We start from the raw sequence: 24,704 nt of genomic DNA, 5'->3' as shown, positions 1-24,704 counted from the left end.
CGACCTAACCTATGTCTCGGAAATGAGAAACTTCTTTAGAAACGTACCAGAAGCACGTAATTAGCCGACTCATAAATCGATAAGCACTACTTCGCCTTACGTGTCGGCGTTTATCTCAGTTTTAATCGTACCGCGCGATTCCACTTCGATATATGTACGTACATACATATATATATACATGTCTGTGTATATATGTAACATTTTAACGTCTAACCATAAGTACATTAGTTATAAACGTCGTCGAGTTATACGTACGTTTATGCACATATTAAATTAAGATGCCGATCGATTTAAAGAGCACAAACAGTGATTGCCGATTGCCCGACGTAAGATTTAAGAAACTAAACGATAAATTTCAATCAAACATGGCGGATTTCAATTTCTTCGTTAATTCATCCAAACATTTTTGATCTTATCAATGATCTGTATATAATATCCACGTTAAACTCATTTATCCATTCCAATATGCATATTGATTTATATATATATATATATATATATATATATATGAAAGGTAATGCACTCTCGATACTTAAATACGACGAAAATTAATTAAATTACGAGACTCGTAGAAGCAATCTCGTCGTTTTAACTATCATCTCGTATCGACAATTAACTTTGGTGATATTCATAGACGTCGATGGAAAGTACCGACCGCGTTCAAGTATCAAAACGATTTTACCTCTTAACTTCCCAATTTTATATCGCACTTTATCTCGAGGAAAATTACGGTAATAGTGTAGAATGTAAATTTACGTGCTCGTATTCGTACAAATACGAATTACGCGATATTAATCGCCGATTGTCGTTGTTTCCTGCTTAAACGTATTTTACATTTCTTTTTCTTTGTTTGTTTTTTATTTTTTTTTTTTTTTTTTTTAAGAAGAAATAATACAAAAGTGAAACAAAGTTAAAGGAAATAAATCGACAAACAAAAGGGGAAGAAAAAGAAAATCATTCGATTTCGTTCGAACAAATAATAATTACTTACCTCTCGCCGTTAAAGCGAATATCGTGAGGATGAGAAACGACGTCGTCGTCCCGACGCACGGCATCTTCGATGGTATCCAATAGGGTCTTTTTTATTGGCGACGACGACGACGTTCACGACGTTTTCAAAAAATAATTCCCAGGCGTAAGCTCGACGATTAAATATCATACGCACATGATCGTCGATAGAGTAACGAGGTGTAGAGAGAAAAAAAAAGAAAAAAAAAAAAAAAAAAAAAGAAGACAAAAAAAAAAACAAAAAGAAACTAATAATAATAGTAATAATAATGGCAATGATAATGATAAACAACAATCTCACAGGTCGCACCACAAAATTCTATATCGACGGCTGGGGGATGGGGTGGGTGGGGGAGGAAAAAAAGAAAGCACAAGGTACACGAGCTCGAAGCCGACAAGAAAAAGAAAAAGAAAAAGAAAGAAAGAAAGAAGGAAAAGGAAGAAGAAGAAGAAGAAGAAGAAGAAAAAAAAAGAAAAAAAAGAATTAAAAGGAAGAAACTTTCGCGAACACTCTTTTATCTCTTTCTCCCTTTTTTATCTCCTTGCTTCTAACCCAGAAGTAATACGAAGAAAGAACGAAAAGGTCAAGGAACTAGCGGTGGACGTCGAGCAAGCCTTTTCGTCCTTCGTCTTCTCTATCTTCTTTCCTTCCTTTTTCCTTTCCTTTCTTCTTTATCTTCTTTTAATAACACGTAGGAGAACGTATTACACTCCTACAACGCAAAACGATCGACCGTTTCGATCGATCGATCAACGGGATTTCCATCGTTATTTATCGAGTCCGAAAATATTTTTGGACGGTTCATAATCCGATCGATTTGTTTCGCCGGTATTTGCGACGGTACGTCGCACTTGGCATCCTCGGAACTAATCTTTCGTTACGACGATAAAGTCACCCTTTTGATATCCTCAATATCGATCCGCGATTTTTATCAAGGATATATACCGAGGATTTGTTGTTGTTATCGTCGTCGTCGTCGTCGTCGTCGTCGTCGATCAATTCTTTTTTTTTCCTCTTGCACGTTCGCTTCTTTCCTATTCGTCGAACTATAACAACATAACACTCTAACGTAGAATTGCTTTTTATTTATTCCTCTCTCTCGTTACGGCATTCGTAATAATTCACGTAATAGTCCTTTCCTTATCATATCGAGAAAGAGAGAGAGAGAGAGAGATGTTCACCAACTCGAAAAATAACTTTATTATAGTCTTCTTTCGATTTATTAATATTAAACGACAAGACGTAAGGCGTTCACTTTCCATAAGAAAAGTTCGCCATAAGTCGCTTTATATACATTATCGATCGTTTACAAGGACACGTTTTAAATCGTGTCGTTGTGATCGGGGATAAATATAAAAGAAAAATTAAACTGCCAAAAAAGGGGTAATAATAGGATGGAAACGTTAAACACGGAACAAACAAAACGACCGATCCTCGCGACGCGACGGTCGATTCGCGACTGTCGATGCGACGATTCCCAAACGGTGCCACGCGCGACTTCGGCCGAGCTCGACTATTATCGGATAAGTTCGGCCGCGAGCCCTTCGCTACGCTTGCGCCTACGCCCGGCGTCACGTTTCTCTCTCTCTATCTAACTATATCTCATATTTGTCTCACTCTCTCCCATTACCTTGGCCCGGTCTATGCTCTGCGCCTACCTATCCCCACCATACTTTTATACCTTTTATCTTTTCTCTCTCTCTCTCTCTCTTTCACAGCACACACACATATACACACACACACATATATATATATATACATACACGTAAACATACGTACATATACGTACATATTCTTTTCTCTTTCTCTTGAGAGTCATCGCACTCTCTCGTGCACCAAGAGAGTAACACCAATCCACTTTTACTGTCTCTCCTATACTAATCACACACACATATACATGCACTTACACACATATGCAAACGATGCTTATATCACGGTGGTGGCTCCCCCGTACCGACGGTCAGCCATCTCACGCGTTACACCCCCACCACCATTACTGGAACCGCACAACCACCATCATCATCATCGGCAACAGCAAACGAAGACTCTCTTTGGATTCGTACCGCCATTCGCTCGATTCGTCCACGCGATCACGACGACTGATGAACGTTCTTCCTTGCGTCCGAAAATGTGGAATATAGAAGCGTTATCCGTGGCATTCACAAACCGCGGATATTACGTTCTTCCTAGTTGGTTAGCTACGAACTCTACAACGAAATACCTTCAGGCGATAGCAAAATGTTTCGCGTCGCCGTTCCGCCTTCTATTTACTCGTCGTCACACGTGCGCGCACACACGTACACGCACAAATAGAGACGTATAATAGACTACTTTGTTTCTTTACGTTTTACCGGTTCCTCCTTCTCTATCTATCTTTGTCTCTTAATCCAATTTCACATTCCCTTTTCATACACGTATATGCACGGTCGATTTCTCTTTCTCTCTTAATAAAATATTGTTCCCTTCGAACGCATAACCATTGCGATTACTTTTTTTTATTATATTTACTTTTTTTTTCTTTTTTTAATGTTGTTATAGTTATCATTATTATTACCGTATCTTCTATATTTTATTATTTATATTTGTACTCGTATATTTTATACATTTTTCAAGTTTCCACGATGATTCTCAGATTTTTCCTATTCATTTCAAGCGGATCTATTAAATATCATATAAATATTAATTTCTATTTTGAATACCAGGTTAATTTTATTAATATCGTCGTATGTTAACATATTGAACTCGACGTCGTTCCTCTTACGTCAAATTATTCTATCAAATGTCGAAATAATAAAATGAAAAATACAATATATATAATATAAATATAAGTATTATGGGATATTGAATTAAATATAAAAAATTATTCGGTATTAAAACAATTTGAAGTATTCGAAAGGATAAGTAAAGATGTAGGCCAATAATAAACGATAAATATCAACGAAGTCATTACTTAAGTCAAATCCATGGATTTTCTCGATGATGATGATGATGATGATCAAATTTTCACGATTAAGGATAAGATATAAATTGTCATTATTGTTATTGTTTATGACCCGATTCTCAATATTCACGATATAAACACATCCGTCCACACATATACATATATATATATATATATATATATATACACGTATGCAGTAAATGTCTGTCCATTTGCGATACAGTCTTTCCATTGAAATTCGTGAGTTGACCCCTGTCACACGCTTCAAATACTGGTTTTAAAATGCGCTTGCAGAAACGCGATACTCGTTCGTTCTCTCAATATCTCTACACGCGGCCACTGTATCAATTTTTCTCTCATACCCTCATGTTTTCTATCTCTTTCTTTACTAACTCATTCCTTTTTTTCTTTTTTCTTCCTTTTTTTTTTTTTTTTTCATTCGCGTAAATAAATACCTCTCCTTTTTGACTGAACCTTCCCTCCGAAACTATTTTTTTTCTTCTCTCTCTCTCTCTCTCTTTTCCTCCTCGCTATCCACTCAGCCACACGCGTCGGATTTTTTTAATCTCCGACTTTAGTTATATGCTTTTTTCGTTTATTAAGACATCTAAATAACAATTTTACATGGCTCATAGCAGAATTCAGGTTACCTATTCATACGTACGTGTCCATATATATATATATATATATCGTTTGATTTATATAGAAACGTCTAATTGCATGATCGTCGAAAGATATCTCTTAATTAATCCGTACAAGTCACGATCCAGTCGTTATAATCGTTAAACCGATTTTGTACTATCCGAAAAATCAAGTAGGGCAACCAGGTTCTAGTCGAACATCGTCCTAATTTAACCGGATAGCAAATACCATCTCGAGTAATAGACGTGCCACTGCCTCTTGTAGAATTTGTCGTTCAATAATTTCGCTAGACATTAATTGAAATCGTAGATACGTAACGATATCGATCGGGAATCAGATAATCCTGTTAAACGATGAAAATTCCTTGAACAGAAGTTAATGAAGAGAGGAATGCACATCCAGATACAAGAGAGAGAGAGAGAGAGAGAGAGAAGAGATCCGAGAGACCCTAGTAACGTGCTTATTTCCGTAAATTACAATTCGAGATCGACGAATCCTCTCGATCTGTTCTTGCTTTCTAACTTAAACGGTACGAAGAAGCGAGAGATTATTATTGGTTTCTCCGTAAACGACGAGCTAACATTACGCGAATCGTGATTCATAGCTATGTATCTACCTACATACTGCTATGTATATATGTAAGTATCTACGCGTGCTATCGGTTATATAGATACGCTTTCTACGATCGTAATTTACTCTTTCGAGGAGTCTGAAACAATCTTGGATTTTCCTTAATGTTTTCTCGGCTTTTCGTGCGATCGAGATAAGCTCCTACTTTTAACTCTCTACGTTATACAGGGTGAATTCGTTTCAACGTGAACAATTTTATATTTATATATATATATATATATATTTAAATCCTTACGAAATGATTTTTCATTGTTCGTTATGTAAACAAGAGAAAAATAAAAAAAGATTCCAAACAAAAGATTTGAAAAATAATCTATACAACGTGCAATATCATATAAAATGTTCATATCAAATCTGTATCATATCAAGTTCATATAAAATGTAACATTTTAACATTCGATAGAATTTATACGTATATATGTATACACAAACATACATACATACATATATCTTGATAACGATATACAAAACGATCGATCATATTTCGATTAATTCTAAACGAATTTAAAACGATAGAGCACACACACACACATATATATATATATATATATATCTTTTATTAAAAAAAAATAAAAAAGGAAGAAATTAACATGTAACTAATTCTCGAATAATTCGAATTTTCATAATATAAAAGAACACCCCGTAGATTTGCTAGCTAGGGAATATCCTGCGTATTAATGCGCATGCGTTTACGAGTCTCGATAATCTTCGAAGCATCCTTCTAGACTATCTCGCGAAGCGCGACGTATGCTAAGAACGTGAACCGTGGCCCCTAAGGTTAAGGCTCGCGGCTAAAGATCGTTGGCGCGAGCCTAACAGAGGATTCACGATGGTTGTACACGATGTTAAGCTACTAGAGAACTTCCACAATGATTTCTACTACTAATACACTCAAACAGACAAAGACACACATAGACACACAATATATATTTATATGTATACAATACATAAACATGCTATGAACGATGATTTCCGTGTCGCTTTAATTCGATTCACGGAACAATTCGAAATAATGGATAGAGCATTATAATTTAATCGAAACAAGTACCGTTCTCTCAACCATTCTCTCTCTATCTCTCTCTCTCTCTCTCTTTCTCTTTCTCTGTCTGTCTGTCTGTCTATCTATCTATCTGTCTCTATCTCTTTCTCTTTCTCTCGTGTGAAAAGCAAGCACATAATAAATTTGATTGAAATGTCATCGGCGTTATATCACATTCGCGAAATTTTAAAACCGCACATTGATCCGTTCGACGAAAATACGCAAGGTTCAATGCATTTATCTCTACATGATGCATATATATATATATATATATGCATCATGTACGTATAGAACAGATGTAAGTACATATACCAGTTTATAAATACATATGTACGCACATGATAACGGTAAAAATCACAAGGCATTAATTTAATTATGAAATATCGATCACTCCATTCGACAGAAAGAAAAAAGAAGAAGTCATGATCATTTTTTCTCCCCTTCCTTGTACTTTCGTATCTCGACGTTAATTCCCGGATCGTTTCAAACGGTGATACCTTTAAACCCCCGAATGCACGCATATATACATATGCACACAAAGTTTTATATATATATATATATATATATATATATATATATATATTCAAGCACGATTTCAGAGAAACGAACGAATTGGCTTGTTTCGCCAGTTATCCCTTTAATTTTATTCGGCCGTTCGAATAAACGGCAAGTTTGTCACCCTCTCTCGCTTTCTTCGCTTCACTAGCATATACGTACGTACATATACACCTACATATTATATATATATATATATATGTATATATAACATATATATAGTCGTAGAGTACAATGTAGTAGAATTTTCAACGAGATTAACTTCCGAAGGTGCGAGGCCAATTTCGCGTACACCGCGATAACCACGTCGCGAGAGAGCCCAGTACGAGGGAGAAAGATGGAATATGAAAGAGAGGGTGCACTCACTCTCCCAGCCCCTCTCTCTCTCTCTCTCTCACCTACATATACCTACATATATTTACGCATTCGTTCTATATATGCTTACATACCTATATCCAAAGAAGAAAGAGAGAGAGAGAGAGAGAGAGAGAGAGAGAGAGAGAGAGAGAGAGAGAGAGAGAGAGAGAGATAGAGATAGATGTTCCAAGAGGAAGGCGTTACTCCAGAGCTCGTCGTAAAGTGCAATATTCAGAGGCATACTAAACGTAGTCCGCCTTCCATCTAGTACGGCGTAGTGCGTCGTCTAATCTTCCCTAATGCCGCCACACACGCATTCCATTTATCGCAACCGAGAAAGAGAGAGTTGTTATATTTCGTGGACACGTTCATGCTAATTTTCCTAGAAAGAGAGAAAAGGAAATATAGAAAAAAAGAATATATTTTTTTTCTATTTCCATAAAAGGATTCATCCAAAGGTGGACTATTAATGAGAACTGTAAAAGCGTGTCTTTGACTTTAAACGTGATACAAACCTTAGAAGATGAAGCTTTTAAAACGAACCTCAGGTAGAGTTAGAGAGAGAGAGAGAGAGAGAGAGAATGTGTCGAGTATTATTTTATTTATGAGAATATTCTCCTCTCTCTCTCTCTCTCTCTCTCTCTTGTTGTTACGTATGTATTTAGCTCGGCAATAAATACATAATATAATACATAAGTATTATATACACATGTAAGTCGTATGTCTCCTAGACAGAGATTTATGTCTAACCTAAAGATATATATATAGAAAAATGATTGCCGTCAAAATTCTATTAAAATATTTTCTCATTTTTAAATACATTTGAAAATATTTCATATTTCTGACACAATTAGATTATATAGGAAATAATAAATTATCGTTTAATATATTCGTTTATATATATTCTCTAATAATATATTCGTTTGAAAAAAAAAAAAAAAAAAAACAAAAAAAAGAAAAAAAGGAATCTGATTTCAATCGTGTAAATTAAATTAATTTTATAATATAATTAATTAGGATTCATCGATTTTTTTCCCTCGAAATAAAAGTTAACAGGTACGAGGTATAGGATATACAATCTTCGTATTTCACTCAGACTTTATTGTCCTCGCGAAAAAGAAAGAGTGTAGCGAATCGACTAAGCGAGTCAGGCATAAAAAGTCAGTCAGTATCCCTCTATCTTTTTCTCTCTTTCACACTCTTTGCCTTGCTAATATGATCATACACGTCCGTCGTACCGGTTTTGGGCGGCGCTATACCGGTTCCTCAAATATTCGCTACACTGTCCCGAAAGATTGTATAAAAAGTGATATTTAGACCGGTTTTTGCTTCAACAGCAGAAGCATACAATTTTTTATTCTTCTTTCGATCTACGTAGACGCAATTTTTCACGTTCCATACTCGTCAAGGTTCTATTGTCATGTAATAGACGTGATAAAAGTTAATGCTCAGCGACAAGAGTCCCAAACGTTTATTTCGATATTACGGATCGTTTTTTCTTTTTCTTTTTTTTTTTCTCTCTCTTCCTCTTGCCGATCTTTACCCAACTTCTTTTTTGGAACATTAAAAGAACGTCAAACACAACGGGCCCTAGCGGGTCTACCTTTTGTTAAAATTTTAAACGTGAATCAGCGTACGAGTTTGGACCACCGTGATTGTTAGTCAAGCTTGTCGGGTTGGTAACATCATTTCTGTTTGATATGAAACGGGTTTAACGCGTCAGATCTTATCAAAGATTTAAAGGAATTACATTTTTAAAAACCATTACGACAGGATCTATCGTACGGACGGAATATTCTACGTTTAGGGGAATTATGTAACACAGATTTTATAGTGAAAGAATTTCTGTTTACATGTACACATACGAGATTAATCCAGTTACTAAAGATCGTTTGCGCATAGTTATTGCGCAGGTCATTCCCCCACATCCCTTCGCCTCCCACCCTATCACCCAATTCATTTTTATCATAATCAAGTTGATTCATTTTCCTAATCTGTTTTCTTAGTGTTACGACGATCACGTACCTTAATACGTATTTTTGCGAATGTTATACCTGTCGTTAAAATGAAACCAACAAGATATAGAAAATATCTCCTGTTAATTACGGAATTTGATTCGTTTCTTTTTTTCTTTTTTTTTTTTTCAAATGCCTATGAAAAATGAGATCTGCCGATATTTATCGTCAATTAAAGCAAACTTATGGTGATATAAATTGATGAATGAACGAAATGCGAGAAAATAATGAGAAAAATGATTTAATGATAACGAACGAATTAACGTGGAATTAATGACAATATTTTTAAAAAGTAGACACGTTATTATCGACATTTCGACAGTCGAACATTTTTTTTCCCTCCTCCTTCGAATATTTCTCATTTTTTCTTTGGCAAAATTATATCAAAACATCTGCGAGTAAAACAAACTTTGCAAACGATAGAAATTGTACAGGATGATTAGAATAATAACGTTTCTTAGAAAATGATCGTATGGAAAAATTGATTAAGGGTGTTGCATGTTAAAAAAAAAAAAAAAGAACGGAAATAAAAAAAAAAAGTGAATAATAAAATATTTTCATAATCTTTCCGAGTCATCAAAGATTTTTAAATATCTGAATTATATCTCGTATTTAAATAGATTTTTCTAAAATTTATATATATATAAAAAAAAAAAAAATCAACGATAAGATATAAATATTTACGACGATTCACTAATGATCTGATCATATAAATTTCGATAGAATCTCCATCGAGATTATACATACATACATACATATATGTATATATATATATATATATACATATATTCAGTTGTATCGAACTGACAGTTTCATACCTTCGATTTGCAAATTCGAATAAAAAAAAAAGAAAAAGAGAACAAACCAAAAGAAAAAAGAAAAAAGAAAAAAAAAAAAGAAGAAGGAGTTCCATCGAGACAACATATATCTATCACTAACGACAAAATTATAAACGCAGAAATAAAGAAGAAATAATCGAAAGAAGAAGGGAAATAGAGTGCTCGATCATTTTGACCGATCGTAGGTGGCCGATCGATGGGGTGATCACGTTCGTTAATGTTGCCACAATCGTGGAGGTGGAGTATGAAGGGAAACGTTGTGGTACGTTACTGGAACCGGAAATGGACCGACTGGGCAAACAATTGCAAACTTCCCTCTGTAAATAACCGGAAACTCGACGGATATATACCGTGCGGCTGTGGAATACTCTCTCTCTCTCTCTCTCTCTCTCTCTTTCTTTCTCTTTGTCTCTCTCTCTCTCTCTCTCTCTCTCTCTCTCTCTCTCTCTCTCTCTCTCGTACATACATATGTATATCTAGGCTGGTTACGCGAATGCTTTTGTGCTCTCGTTCGATTAATTCGACGGAGTGAATGCGCGATCCTCCTCGCGACAACATGCCGCGACGCGTAATGGAGCGTATTAAAGCGAAATGACGCGAGTCGAACTCAAAAGCCGTCCCAGTCCCGTCCACAGATTTTCTATTTTCAACTCTTGGACCTTCCATCTTCGAAACTAATCGACGTTAACTCACGACGATAACATGTTCACTCTTTTAAACGGATGGTTCCTCAAATCTTAAACGACAAACGAGAAAAGATAATTTTGTTTTTCTTTTTTTCCTTTTATTTATTTTTTTCTTTTTTTGTTTTTTTTTTTTCGTTCCTTTTTTCTTTACCTCCTGCGTACGTATTTATCCCTTTTATTTTTCTCACGCTTAATATTTTCCTCGCTGAAATTTGAAAATGGTTAATCTAAGGACTACCACTTAAAGGAGAAAGTAAACCGATGCCTTTTTAGTATTTACCAAAAGATCGCTATCCCATGGCGCCGTTGTCGATACCCCATAACTCTTCAAAACTCAGGCCACCCATGCACTCACTTAATACCACTCTGGTTAAGTATATATATATATATATATATATACGAAAGATCTTCGATACATACGTATATATGTATGTCTAAAAGTTACATTTCGTAATTATAAAACAATAATAAATATAAAAATTATTAATAAATATATAAATTGCATTTCAATTAAATTTCAGAAGTATCTCTTAATCCTTAATAAATCTTCGTTAATAAACTTTTTAATAAATTAAAATCGTAAATGTTAATAATTTTTATCCAATTGGTAAATTGATTATACGATGAATTAAGTGCGTTTGAAGAGATAGTAAAAAATGGGACAATCAAAAAAAAAGAAAAAATCTGAAAGGTCAGTCAGTATTCGTTATTCCATTTAATTAATTAATAAAGTCTTTGATTACCCCCCTATAATTCTATATTCTATATTCTATATTCTGAAAACGATAATTAGTTTATAAGTTTATATTGAACATTCTATGAAACTTATTTTTAATTAATAACTTTATATTTAACATTCCGTTAAACTGATAATTGTTTAATAAGTCTGTGTTCCGGATTGTATGATACGATAATAAATCAATATGTCTATATTCGGAAATTTAGCAAATTATTCATTCAGTTGAAACGTTATGATATTCTTTCATAATTTTCATTGGACATTCTATTCTTAAATCAATAGACTGATGGTGTAACGGGTAAACAACTTGAACTTTTTATTTTTAATACTCCGTCTATTTTTTCCGTTCATTTTCCAGTCTATTAAATCTTCTTTCATTTTATCCTATCGGTTTATATCTTCTGTCCTGTCGCTCGTCATCGAATTCATTTTCCTTAAAGACAATTAACATCAAAGGACGATAATAGTGTTCGAAATTTTGTTCGAGACAGAATTATTTTATATAATTTAATAATTACATTATTTTCTATGTTTATTATATCTATACGAACAGAGTAAATTAATGTATGTAAAATAATAATAATAATAATAAAATGTATCTTTAAAAAAAAATAAATTTTATAATGCTTATATTACTGTTTTCATTTTATATATACATATATATACATATATATATATATATATAAAACAAATAATATTCGATCGACATTGGATATGTAAAAAAACAATATTAATAAAAAACAAATGCATTTAAATTTTACATTTTGAATAAAATTCTTACGATAAATTTGTCAATTATCTATATAAAGGTATATCATATCGAAGGAAAAAAAAAAAAAAAAAAAAAAAAAAAAAAAAAAAGAAATGTTATAGTTCAAACGTTCGGAAAATAAGTGAAACGACGAGAAAAGAACGAAGGGGACCGTCCCTGTATCAGTCTTCTTCCTGAATGCTTCCATGCCACGCTCCTGGAAATGACCTTTGACTTATATCTAATCGGCCTATTCATGAGCTTGTGCATCCTCTCTCTCTCTCTCTCTCTCTCTCTCACTCACTCGTTCTTTCCGCAACATATGTGCACATTTAATGGCACGCCGCGTTTCGAATTAACGATCGCATTCTCGATCTTATCGATAACACGAAAATGTACGTTCGATTAAATGTATTTATTTCATTAAATGACGTACGCACAGCGTATCTTTTAATGGAATATACGAAATTACAATCAAACTTGATTTGTATTAAATAGTTTCTCTCTGTATTTGTCTGCGTATGATTGTACGTGTGTACCTGATGAAATAAAAACTTTATTTAAATAATAGTTTATTCAATTTGTATATAATTGAAATAATAAAGTTCATTGAATTTTTTTTCCCCCAATTAACTGGTATATTACATAAATTAATTCGTTAATATTAAAATAGAATAAAAAATTTCCAAAAATTAAATACTATCGAAAAGTTAATCAATCAAATCTATTTTATATATCACATAGAATTGAATCGAGAAGTAGGATATTATTAAACAACGAAATATATGTAGAATGCGTTCGACCACTTCGTTTCGGACCCCTATATCTGTCATTTGTCTGTCATAAATAATTAACGAACACAGAAGTATCACTACTGATTTAATTTCTCCTCCGTCAATTTAAATTTTATTATTTGTTAAATGTCATTTAATCATTTAAAGATTTAATAATAATTAAATTATTTTTCTTATTATTCGAACGATAACAAAGCAACGATAAATTACGATGAATTTGCAAATATTAACGATGATAAAGTGAATATTAAAAAAGAAAAGAAAAGAAAAGAAAAGGAAAGATGAGAAATCGTATCGAATCAGTTCGAATTTAATTTTATACTGAAGGTAAGAAAAGGGCCGTGCGAAAAAGCTTGCGACCGTGTAACCTTAGCTCTTTGCTCGTCGAAGTTGTTAATCGTAGAGGGAGGGGGAGGGTAGTGGGGTTGAGGCGTGAGCGGAGGGTTGTTGCACCCCGCATACGATCGATCCCCTCCTTCCGTACACACAGCCGCTTATCCAGCTCGTTCATCGTTCGCGTTAATACAAAAATCGGTAACGTCGTCCACGATTAGCTCGAAAAGTTCCCTATCGACTAGACCATTCCGTAAAAGGCTGGTGTAAAACCTTCGACGAGGTACAATGAAATTGACCATGTTTTAAGAACAATATTTTTTATTCTTTCTTTTTTTTCTTTTTCTTTTTTTTTCTTTTTTTTTTCTTTTTTTTTTCTTTTTTTCTTTGCCTTACGAAACTTAATATTTTCGTTCAGATATTATTCGAACTTGAAATCCTTCGAAGAAAAAAAAGAAAAAAAGCAGGAAAACCTTATTGGATATCTTGATTGTATTGATTAAAAAAAAAAAAAAAAAAAAAAAAAAAAAAAAAAAAAAAAATATCGAACGAGAAATAAAATTTACTATTAAATTTATTATTGTTAATAAATTGTGAGATATTTTTCTTTTTTCTTTTTTCCTTTTATTTCTCATTGATAGAAATATTAATATCGTTTTTTTTTTTTTTTTTATATATATCGTATGATAGAATGCACGATATAATTATATAGAATAATAAAATATTGACAAATTTCTAAAAGATATTTCTAAATTCTACGGACCATAATACCTTTAATGCATAACTATGAAGACCCATGAATATATAGTACTCTTATCGTACACACGAATAAACTTTATCGGATCACTTGGATCATGCCATTATTCATCTGAGACTGCTGATCAAACTTTTCATTTACATTTAATACATTCGACCGCGCATTATTTTGTAATATTTTATCCTAACGATGAAAACGAGTTCAAAAATATACGACAATGATACATTTACTTATTTCTCTGAGAAATTTTACAAATCTATATGTACAACAGGAAGATATATATATATATATATATATATATATATATATATATATATTTCTTTTTTCTTTTTAAAAAAACTAGAACATATCAAAAAGCAACGTTTAAGTTTTTTCTTTCATATTAAATAAATATTCCCTTAACTATCTTATTATAGAGGGTTGGGGGAGGGGGGGGAGGGGAGAGGGATATATCTCGATGATGTCACGAATAGATAAATTACCTACACTCTCAAAAATATAATACTTTAGTGATATAAGTGAGGATTTTTTTTTTCTTCTTTCTTTTTAGTAACAAACGCATACACGAGAGAGAGAGAGAGAAGGAGAAGGAGAGAGAGAGATAGGGAAGCATTATAAAAGATGTACATTGCTTTAGAAATGTGGCATGCAGTCTTGTTGAATGGATTCCTCCTCAGAGTTCGAGAATGTACTACTAGTACTACCATTGGTGGTAGTAGTAGTAGTAGTCGTCTTAGTAGTAGTCGTCGTCTCTTCCTTGGAATATTTCCCTTCAAAAGTTTCCGTCGAGGGTATAGGCTGACCCGTCTCTCGCAGATATTCCTTGAGATCCGTCACTATTTCGTAACGAGGTCGATTAAAAAACGCACCGACAGCCTCGTGAACGTTTTCCTCCGGTAAGCTTCTCAATAGATATCTGATGAAAAATAAAAAACGTAGAAATATGGACAAGAGATAGAGAATAAAGGGAGGGATGATAAAAGAGGACGAAAAGAAATGAAAAGAAGAAAAAAAAATGACGATGATAATAATGATAATAATGATAATAATAATAGATATTCTTAGAAAGAAACGAGAATACGAGTAATAAATAATGAAAAAGAAATTTAATTGATTAATCAGATATACCTTAATAAAATACTTATGAAAGCTTTTACTTCAGGATGTTTCTTCAAGTAAATCTCATTCTCTCTTTGTCGTGATAATCTTCTACGAATCAAGCACTCTATCTGTTTTCTCGATAGCGAGCCAATATCGTAGTTTCTCTCATCGTACGGTGGTTCAATCGAATGAAAGGGATGTTGACCTTGAACTCTTACGAATCGATCCATACTCTCTATCTCTATCTATCTGTCTATTTATCTATCTTTTTCTTTCGATATCTGCCTGCTTGCTTCCCTGCCTGCATTCCTATCTAACTAACTGTCTGACTGACTGACTGACTGTCTGACTGCCTGACTGCCTGCCTGCCTGCTTGCTTGTCTGACTGACTGACTGACTAGTTGCCTGATTGTCCCTGGATAATAGCTGTCGATGGATTTTCACAATGACTCTTTCTCGACATCCAAATTTATCTTTTCCTCTTCGCTTCTACGAATCGTTTCCACGTATATACATGAAATTGTACGCGAGAGAAATGTATCGATTCTTTTTCGAAAATTTTCATTCACGTTTTATCGATTATATCGTAAAATCGAGTAGAACGTTCATCGACACGTATTCAACGTAAAATCATTGATTTTGTATTCAACGAAAGCGCAAATATTTTATTTTATTAAAAATAAAAAAAAAAAAAGAGAAAAAACAAGAGTTTCGTCGTTATTTTATTTTATTTTCTTTCTTCTTTTTTTTTTTTTTTTTTTTTTTAAGTCATGCAAGTTCGACTTTTTAATAAAATTACGTTGAGATATTTGTCAAAGTTTTATATCTCTGTCATTTCTTTTCCTTTTTTCTATTTTTTTTTTTTTTTTTTTTTTTTTTTATTTAGAAAAAAAATGTATACACGCGAAACTTTTCAAAAATTACGAGTCGCATAAACGTATCGATATTCGAAATTAAAATAATTTCTTCAAAGTTCGTTCAGATGATCATCTTGAGTATATAATGAACTAGACTATACCGTGGTAACAAGGCTATTTTACTTTAAGTCGAAGATTAAAAAATTTGAAGCTTTAAAGGTTGAAAACTTCCAAATGATATTTCCGAAGGTCGAACTTACAAAGCTTTGAAATTTTGAAGCTTATAAACTTCTTAATAGAATCTTCAAAGATCGAAGTCGCGTAGAGTTCATAATTTTAAACGTCGTATACGTGTAATTAAAAATTATAATTATACAATGCATATTGGATAGTCTTAATTTAGATAGACGATATCTTTAAATTAAACATTGCGATAAAGAATAATAAAAAAAAAAATAATAAATAAATAAATAAATAAATAAATAAATATAAAAATATAATAAAATATTTCGAAGTATACGAGACCCATGGAAAAGTATATTTGGAACTTTTCCAAAATTCATATCATATTTCTAAAGGATTTCAAGTACTTTTAGCCGTATCATATTGAAATATTATATCTACGTTCTTAAACCATGAAAGGACGTTAACAATATCCCATCCTTGTCTGATTTTGATAGGACATTTAAAAAATAGATATTATTCGAACGTTATAAAATGTCAAAGTGAAATTTTCCATCGAAATCAATTCTATCGTCGATCTTTTCGAGTATCTACGAAAGGTGACGGTTTAATGTGATGATAATAAAATAAAAAATAAAAAATAAAAAAGAAAAAGAAAAACAAAATAAAAGAAATAAAAGAGAAGAAAAGAAAAGAGAAATTATATTAAATATTAAAGTCTATAAATAAAACGTTCTCTCGTTCGATGACGAAGCTTTTCCTGAAAATGTATTCCCGGGGGTGCGAGGGTTAATGTTCCATTCTCTCTCTCTCTCTCTCTCTCTCTCTCTTGTACGTCGACGACGTAATCTTCTTACGATGATGCAGAGAATGGCAAAATGCGTGGGAAGCCTTTGGTAATAGCCGTACGTATTGTCGTTTCAAGAGTACAACCGTGAAAGGTTAATCCAAATTTTCGAAATTCAAAACTCGAGATGTTCTAGAAATCCGTCCTATAAATGCCAAATACACACACACATACACACACATATATATATATGTGTGTTATATACATGAACGTATATATAAGGTAATCTGTTTTTTCGATCTCTTCTTTTATTTGGAACATACGGCAAAGTTGGCGGACGAAATGTTCTCACAAAAATTCCTGAACAAATAGTTGCGGCTCGTCTGTGTTTTGGACAAATTTACGTGACTTTTGTTTGTAAACGACGCGAGCTACAAGCATGAAAAGTTTGGCCACTTTTCATGACGTGCAAGAGAGAAATAAACTAAACTGCACTATTCTCCGTGATCGAAAGAATTTAATGATATTCAAATGTATTTGCGAATGTAAATCCTTCGTTCAATAGTTAAAAAAATATATAATACATATATACATAGATTTAAATCATATATGGATGATTCTACAAAAATATGAATATTTTTGCGGCTCTTACTTTTTATATTTTAATTAATATTAAATTGGATTATATTTTTAATAAGACAAAAAAAAAAAAAAGATGGTACATGTTATCTCTCGTGAAGGCTCATCGTTGTTGATAAACAATATTTTTTCTTGAATGCCCGTAAACAACTGTATTCTCAGAAACATCATTGGTTGTACTTTCAAAACACGTACATCCTTAACAATAATATATATAAACACACATATATATATATATGTTTTTTAATTATAACTTGTTTTTTTATGTTATTTATACATTCTCATTTCCTCATTTAAATCTCTACTATTTCAAATCCATATACAGTGTGGCCAATGAAAGACTGAACATATAATCATATAAAACAAAAATAACTTTTACAAATACATATTTTTCAATGGCCATCATACATTATATAATAACAATAATTAAGATATTTTTTTATTGAAAGCGATATAATGTCCATTCTTATATTAACTTTACACATACGATATTATAAATAATAAAGATATTATATACATATGTGATGTTTACTAAGAAAACTCTGTTTCTTGTAAGTGCAAATATGTATTCCTAGAAGCATCGTATTTTGCATAATATATGTAGGTAAATGTGTATATGAGCGACTATAAATCAAACGATGCTTTTGTTAAACGAAAAACAAAGTAAAGACCGTGACGAAGAAAATAAAAATCGAAAGATAAGCGAGAAATCAAGATAAGTGAATAAAATATAAAGAAGAGAAGAAATACGACTTATTAAATAGACTTTATCTTTTCCTTTTCTCGTTTACTTCTTTTGTTATATTATATGTCTTCTTAAAATAATATTTAATAAAATATATAATGAACTACAATATTATTATGATACATATGTATATTTATATATGTATATATATATATATGTATAATTTGTTTTTAAATGAATTTATATTATTTTTATAAATAATATTTCAATTAATTATTTATTTTTTTATTTTAATTTGAATATAGAATAAAAGAAAAATTATACACATACAAATTATATACAAAAATACATATGAATTATATTAAATTATAACAATTATTTACGATACATATATATATATATTTATTATTTTTATAATTAATTGATTAATTATACATTACTATTATATTATATTATATTATATCATATAATATATTATTATATATTAATATAATTATTATATTAATAAATAATTAATTTTATATTTACTATTTTACAAATTTATTTACCATTTTTTGTAAATAAAATTATTCTTCAATTTTTTTATAAAACGTGAGACAAACTTCCATCAATCCAATATATATATATATATATATATACATGTATTGTACATACATATACATACATATATATTATGTTAATTTAGAACAATAATTTACGATACATATACATATATGTATAATAACTTAACATGATATATATATATATATATACATATACGTATATACATGTATATATGCATACATATATATTATGTTAAATTATAACAATTTACGATTCACATAATCACGCGATTATGATACTTATCCCGTCTTGTCTCGAAAATAGAGTCGTTAACGTAATTACGTGGATATCGTTTATTTGTGCGTGGCGAAGCTGAAAGCTGCAACGAACTAAGCAAGCCAGCAAGCAAGTCAGGAAGGAAGGAAGGAAGGAAGGAAGGAAGGAAGAAAGAAAGGGCACAAGGGCTCGAGCGTGGGGGGTTTCGAAGTTGGAAAAAGAAGAGACTGGCGACGATGCCGTGGGAAGCTGCTTGAGAAGAAGAAAGAGAAGAGAAAGACGTAAGATGGAGAAGGAGAAGGAAGAAGAGAGGAAAAGGCAGACCTGGCGACCGCCTCAAGTTCGATGCAAATACACCGACCGATGCATTATTCAAGAAGGAACTATTAGAGTATATAATATATACATATACAAATACATACAAAATGTCTAGGTAACTATTGCTATGTACAAAAGCTCTTTATTTACCTATCTTATGAAATATATTTCATTATATATATATATATATATATTTATATATTATGAAATGTTTCATACATATGGAAAAGTAAATTATTGAATTTTATTTACATTTTTATATTAAATGTTATATCGAAATTGTTAGGAAACAAAAAAAAAAAAAAGAAAAAAATTGCTGAAATAAAGGATCATTTTATCTGAAAATGGTCCATCGAATCACTCTATATAAACAATACATATAGTACGATATTTCCGTTATAGATATCCTACATAAACGAGCTGCAATCAAAATATTGTATTTTTAAATGAAATCTTTTCAACAAACTCAACATATTTTTATTGCCATCACTTCGAATATATTCTCTAAGAACAGATACGATCCCAAAAAGCTCTCTATCTGCCTCTCTCTCTCTCTGTCTTTCTATTTATCTCTATTTCTCTTTATTTCTCTACATACGAGCCAATCCATTTTCTCGAACGAAGATCTTCTTTTGATAAATAGAACATAACACACGCGGAAGCTCGTATATCGGGATGAGATCGATTTTAGTTTTCTATAGTTTTCTATAAGATTTGTTATTCTTTACGATTGGGACGTTTATTGAATGAAATACATCAATATAGTCAGGACGAGTATAATACGTCGAAGACCATCTTACTACCAATAATCTTCAAAGAATTCAAGAACGATTTAAATGTAAAATCTTCGTTATATACGATACTTTGATATTTCCTTTTTGATTTTTTTTTTTTATACGCCAATCAATTTGAATATTTCTATTTCTTTTTTTTTTTTGTTTTTTTTTTGTTTTTTTTCTAAAACGAATTTTATTCCGTAATATCGTAAAAGTTTTCTATCATTAAATATCGAAAATATTTCAATAGTAGAATAAATTATTAATATTTCTTTCAAAAGAATCATTGAAATATCTTGTAAAAATTATTGATCGTTTTGGATTTAAATCTCTAATAAAAAGTATTAATATCTTTCGATATATCGTTCCATTTAAATACAACGGTTGTAGAAAATTAAGCGAAAATCATAAGCTTAACGTTCGAACGTTTTCGGTAAATTAAATGTCGATATATCGGTCAATTGATCAACCGTTATCATTAAATAATACATTCGTCGTCTCGTTAAGGCTGATACATGAGAATACAGGATTTTGCGGGCATCGTTAAACCAACTGCGAGAATTCACACAAAAGGGATCGAACGTTCACGCAACCGTATACGAGGACCCTCTACATTCTAACAAAACGTTATTTTCGTTCATTAAAATCATCATTATCTCGAACTAATTTCTAATAGTATTTATACGAATCTAATATTTTGAAAATCTCATAACTTCGTAATCGTAATAAACGTTTTATGAATAATTTTTCCTATTAAAAATCCTTTAAAGTATTTCATATATTTCGATTAAATCGAATATTTTTTTTTTCTTGGTTCGATCTCTTTTTTCTTTTTCTTTTTTTTTTTTTTCTTTTTTTTTTTTTTATCAAAACTACTTCGTCCTTTCCCTTTTTTTCCCTGTTTGTTCCAATTAATACTATTATGCGATAATTATATTTAATTAAATACTTATGCGTGATAATTACTAATATCTCTAAATGTTTGATCACTATAAAACATTAGTTCAAATTATTAAACGACAACTTATCGATATATCCTTGACGAAAAGATGTTAATTAATAATTAATTTTTTATCTAAAGCTACGAATGAAATCTTTTTATAATAATAAAATGATTAAAAGAATATTAAAAATAAAGACGTCTTTTATTTTTTTCTTTTACAAATAATTACCACTCTAATATGAATAAATTTCAATGTAATAGTCAATTTAAATATTTTCACGAAATTGTAGATTAAGGAAAAAAAAGGAAAGAAAAAAGAAAAAAAAGAAATAAATAAATAAATAAATAATTGAGATCAAATCAAATCACGTTTTCCTTTCTTTCAGCGAAACGAAAATATAAAAAGATAAAAAGAAAATGGCGAATCCCTCGCTCCCTCCAATTTCGATCGACGAACTCTACGTCGTCGTATGGGCCAATGGTCAATGCAGTTCGTGAATTTCCTTTCCATACATTTCATCCTTTCATAGAATTTTCCACGGCAATTCTGGTCTCTCGCTCGATATCGTAATCCCCGTTCGGACGAACAAGAAAGAAAAATAAAGGAAACAATGGTGGAAGCGAGATCGAACGATTTTCTCATGAGACGTAGGATAAAATGAAGAAAATGAAATCGAATTCAAATACTTCGAGGGAAAAAATAATTTTCCCAATGTTTTTTTCTCCCCGGTAAGAATCGTGGCGAAAGTGCGACGATAAAATTGATTTTCTCCATTCCGTTCTTCGTCGTTCATCTTTTCTTTTTCTTCATCTTTTTTTTTTCTTCTTTCTTTTTTCTTTTTCTTTTTTTTTTTTTTTTTTTTTTTTTTACGTTTTCTATTTTCTTCTTCTTTTATTTCCCTTCCACTTCTTCTCTCTAGTCACTAATCCCACCTCGAACAAGAGAATTCCCCCTCTTTGTCCAAGCTGACAGAACACCGTGTAAGTTTTCTCGATTCGTAGTAGAGTCTTCTCTCTCTCCCTCTCTCTCTCTCTCTCTCTCTCTCTCGTACACGCTCTTATTGTTAAAGAACATAAAAGCTAAAAAGAGAAAGAAGAGAGAGAGAGAGGGAGATGATCGAGCGTCAAGTTTTTCCTCGAATGTAATTGTGGGATTTCACAAGACATATTACACAACGAAAATGTAAATGAATTTTGCAAGAATATACGCGAGATGAAGACGAAAGTGAGAGATTCAGAAATAAATATATACATACGAATTATTGAATATATATATATATATGTGTGTGTATGTGTGTGTGTGTGTAAGTGTGTATATATATATAAAGTCCAAGTGCATCATAAATGTGAAGCCATAAAAATGAACAGACGAACGTTGTAACCTCGAAAATTTCAAAGAAGCCTAACCGGAATATTATCTGTGAGATCGTCGAAATGAACTAATCCATATCAGTCAAAATAGTAGTTCCATTATGATTCTCGGATCAGACGAAGCAATAGAATATGTCAGCTATCTTTTGTCTGATATTCTTCCGTGTTAATAACATGAAGAGCCATAGTATAGGCTGGATTAGACGACAGATCTTTAGGATGACGAGTTTGTTGAAACATGCAAAGAGAGTCCCAAAGAACCAGGGTGCACCCATCAATAGATAAAGCCTTAGAAATAGAAAATATTTCTTGGTGAGTAAGCTGCTTTGATTTTTCGTCGCCATTTTGGTACTACTTTGTATCCGTATGATTTTATAGGTCGTGAAAAGGAATAGTACGTTGTTACATAGTAGAGTGATGAGAGGTATGACGAAGAAGTAGAAATTCACCGTTGGGTTTGGGCCCAAGCAATACCGAACGTAATTGGGCTTCAACGGGAAGTTCTTTGGTATTCCTGGTGTGTATTCGAAGATGCCGGCAACGACCGTTGGTAGAAGCGCACCACCCCAAGCGAAAACACCGTATAGAAGCAATCTCCTGTATTTGTCTCTCTCGTTGTTAGCACCGAGTCCAACCGTCCAACGGAATCTTGTGATAGAGAGGGTCATGTCGAAGCAGATCACGTTCAGCCAGAATACCGTCGCCAGGGTGAAATATTGTAGAAGAAGCCAAAGTAGGATGGTCAGGTTATCGTCCAAGGAGTACTGACAGTAACTCAGAAACGTTAGTATACAACCCAATCCCAACAAGGATATGTTGTGTCGAAGAACTGCACGATTGTAGACACCTTTACGTAATTCAGATACGGACAAATATGTAACTACGACGACGATGCAAAGTATCATATGGGCTATGTTCGTCAGCATATAAGTTTTCGCACCCCAAAATATTGCTTCTAATTTTTTCGTACGATTCTTGTTATCGCATATCATCGTAATCTCAATACTCTCGTTGTTAATTCTCATTGTCGTGGTTGATAAGATCGACGTAGTTGACGTATTTTCATAAATCTTTAATAAATCCGGACACTTGGCCAACACTTGGCTCCCATTCGTCATCGTTTCGAGACAATAATCATTTGGGATGTCGACCGTCGTATAAGTCCAGGAATCGTTTGGACCACGTTCCATCAACATTGCAACGTTCTTCTCGCATGAGAACCCATGAGCACGTATTTCCGTCTCCATTTCCTTCGAAAAATGATTATCCTCGATGACCTTCACGCACGTCAGATCCTCGTCGAAGAGATAACCCTCGATACAACATTTCTTTGGCAGATCTATCCGATGATAGTCGTTCCATTTCGTTGATGGTCTTATCGATAGTGATGGTGATGTTGGTGTGGCTACGTTTTCAACGAAAAAGAGGAAACTCGTGAAGAAAAGCCTTGCCATACGATGTACGTGCATCTTCTTCGATATATCGTTCGGCACTGACGACAATAATTAAAGTGCATGTCTTTGTGAATCATTCGACGTTCTTACATTTTCATTCTATTATATGTACTATTCTATTTACCTCCTATATGTGTATATATATTTTATGCACGTGTATTTATCGCGGAGCTCGTCAAGCTTCTCGAAGAACGTTTTTCCTCTTGTTTTATTTCTCTCTCTCTCTCTCTCTCTCTCTCTCTCTCATTTTCCCACTTCTCTTTCTTTCGCAACATTATTCAATAAAACTGATTATTTGTGTGACTCGTTCGAGATGTAAATTTAAAAAATAAATAAATTATAGTCATCAGTCTCATCTCATTCCTCACCTCTTATCAATCTTTTTCTTTTCTTTTTTGGTTTCATTGTTTTTCTCTTCTCTCTCTCTCTCTCTCTCTCTCTCTCTCTCTCTCTCTCTGTCTCTCTTTTTTTTCCTTTATTCCTAGAATACGTAATTATAATGACAGTACAAGTGTGAATCACATTGTAGATAATTGAGAAATTTATGCGATAGGGAACTTCTCTATTAAGATATAAATCGAATTAAAAAACCATTGAATCAATAAAACTTTATGTATTATTAATTCATCTATCGAGATCTATCGTACTATTTTATAATATCAAGATTCGTTAAAGTTTTGAATG

The 24,704-nt window shown here is 32.2% G+C and overlaps 2 protein-coding genes across 3 annotated transcripts in view; both read right to left on the bottom strand.

The window, feature by feature from the left end:
- Positions 1 to 2,477, bottom strand: part of LOC124949961 (roundabout homolog 2-like) — a 203,740-nt gene extending 201,263 nt beyond the window's left edge. The window contains exon 1 of one of the 2 annotated variants that reach the window (XM_047495907.1): positions 992 to 2,477. In XM_047495907.1, the coding sequence (XP_047351863.1) occupies positions 992 to 1,055 (64 nt within the window). In that variant the 5' untranslated portion in view covers positions 1,056 to 2,477. The remainder of the gene's footprint in view (positions 1 to 991) is intronic. The other variant, XM_047495906.1, reaches the window with a different exon arrangement.
- An 11,534-nt stretch (positions 2,478 to 14,011) lies between these two features.
- LOC124949842 lies at positions 14,012 to 24,077 on the bottom strand. Its single transcript, XM_047495575.1, has 2 exons — positions 23,016 to 24,077; positions 14,012 to 15,003 (listed from the first exon to the last, which is right to left on the bottom strand). The coding sequence occupies exons 1-2, from the start codon at positions 24,033 to 24,035 to the stop codon at positions 14,944 to 14,946; spliced, it is 1,080 nt and encodes a 359-aa protein (XP_047351531.1). The 5' UTR covers positions 24,036 to 24,077; the 3' UTR covers positions 14,012 to 14,943.
- Between the last annotated feature and the right edge of the window lie 627 nt (positions 24,078 to 24,704).

The sequence above is a fragment of the Vespa velutina genome, chromosome 6 (assembly GCF_912470025.1).
Source record: "Vespa velutina chromosome 6, iVesVel2.1, whole genome shotgun sequence".
NCBI classification, from domain to species: domain Eukaryota; kingdom Metazoa; phylum Arthropoda; class Insecta; order Hymenoptera; family Vespidae; genus Vespa; species Vespa velutina.
Note: the sequence above shows the minus strand (reverse complement) of the source record. Positions and strands in the feature narration are given on the sequence as shown.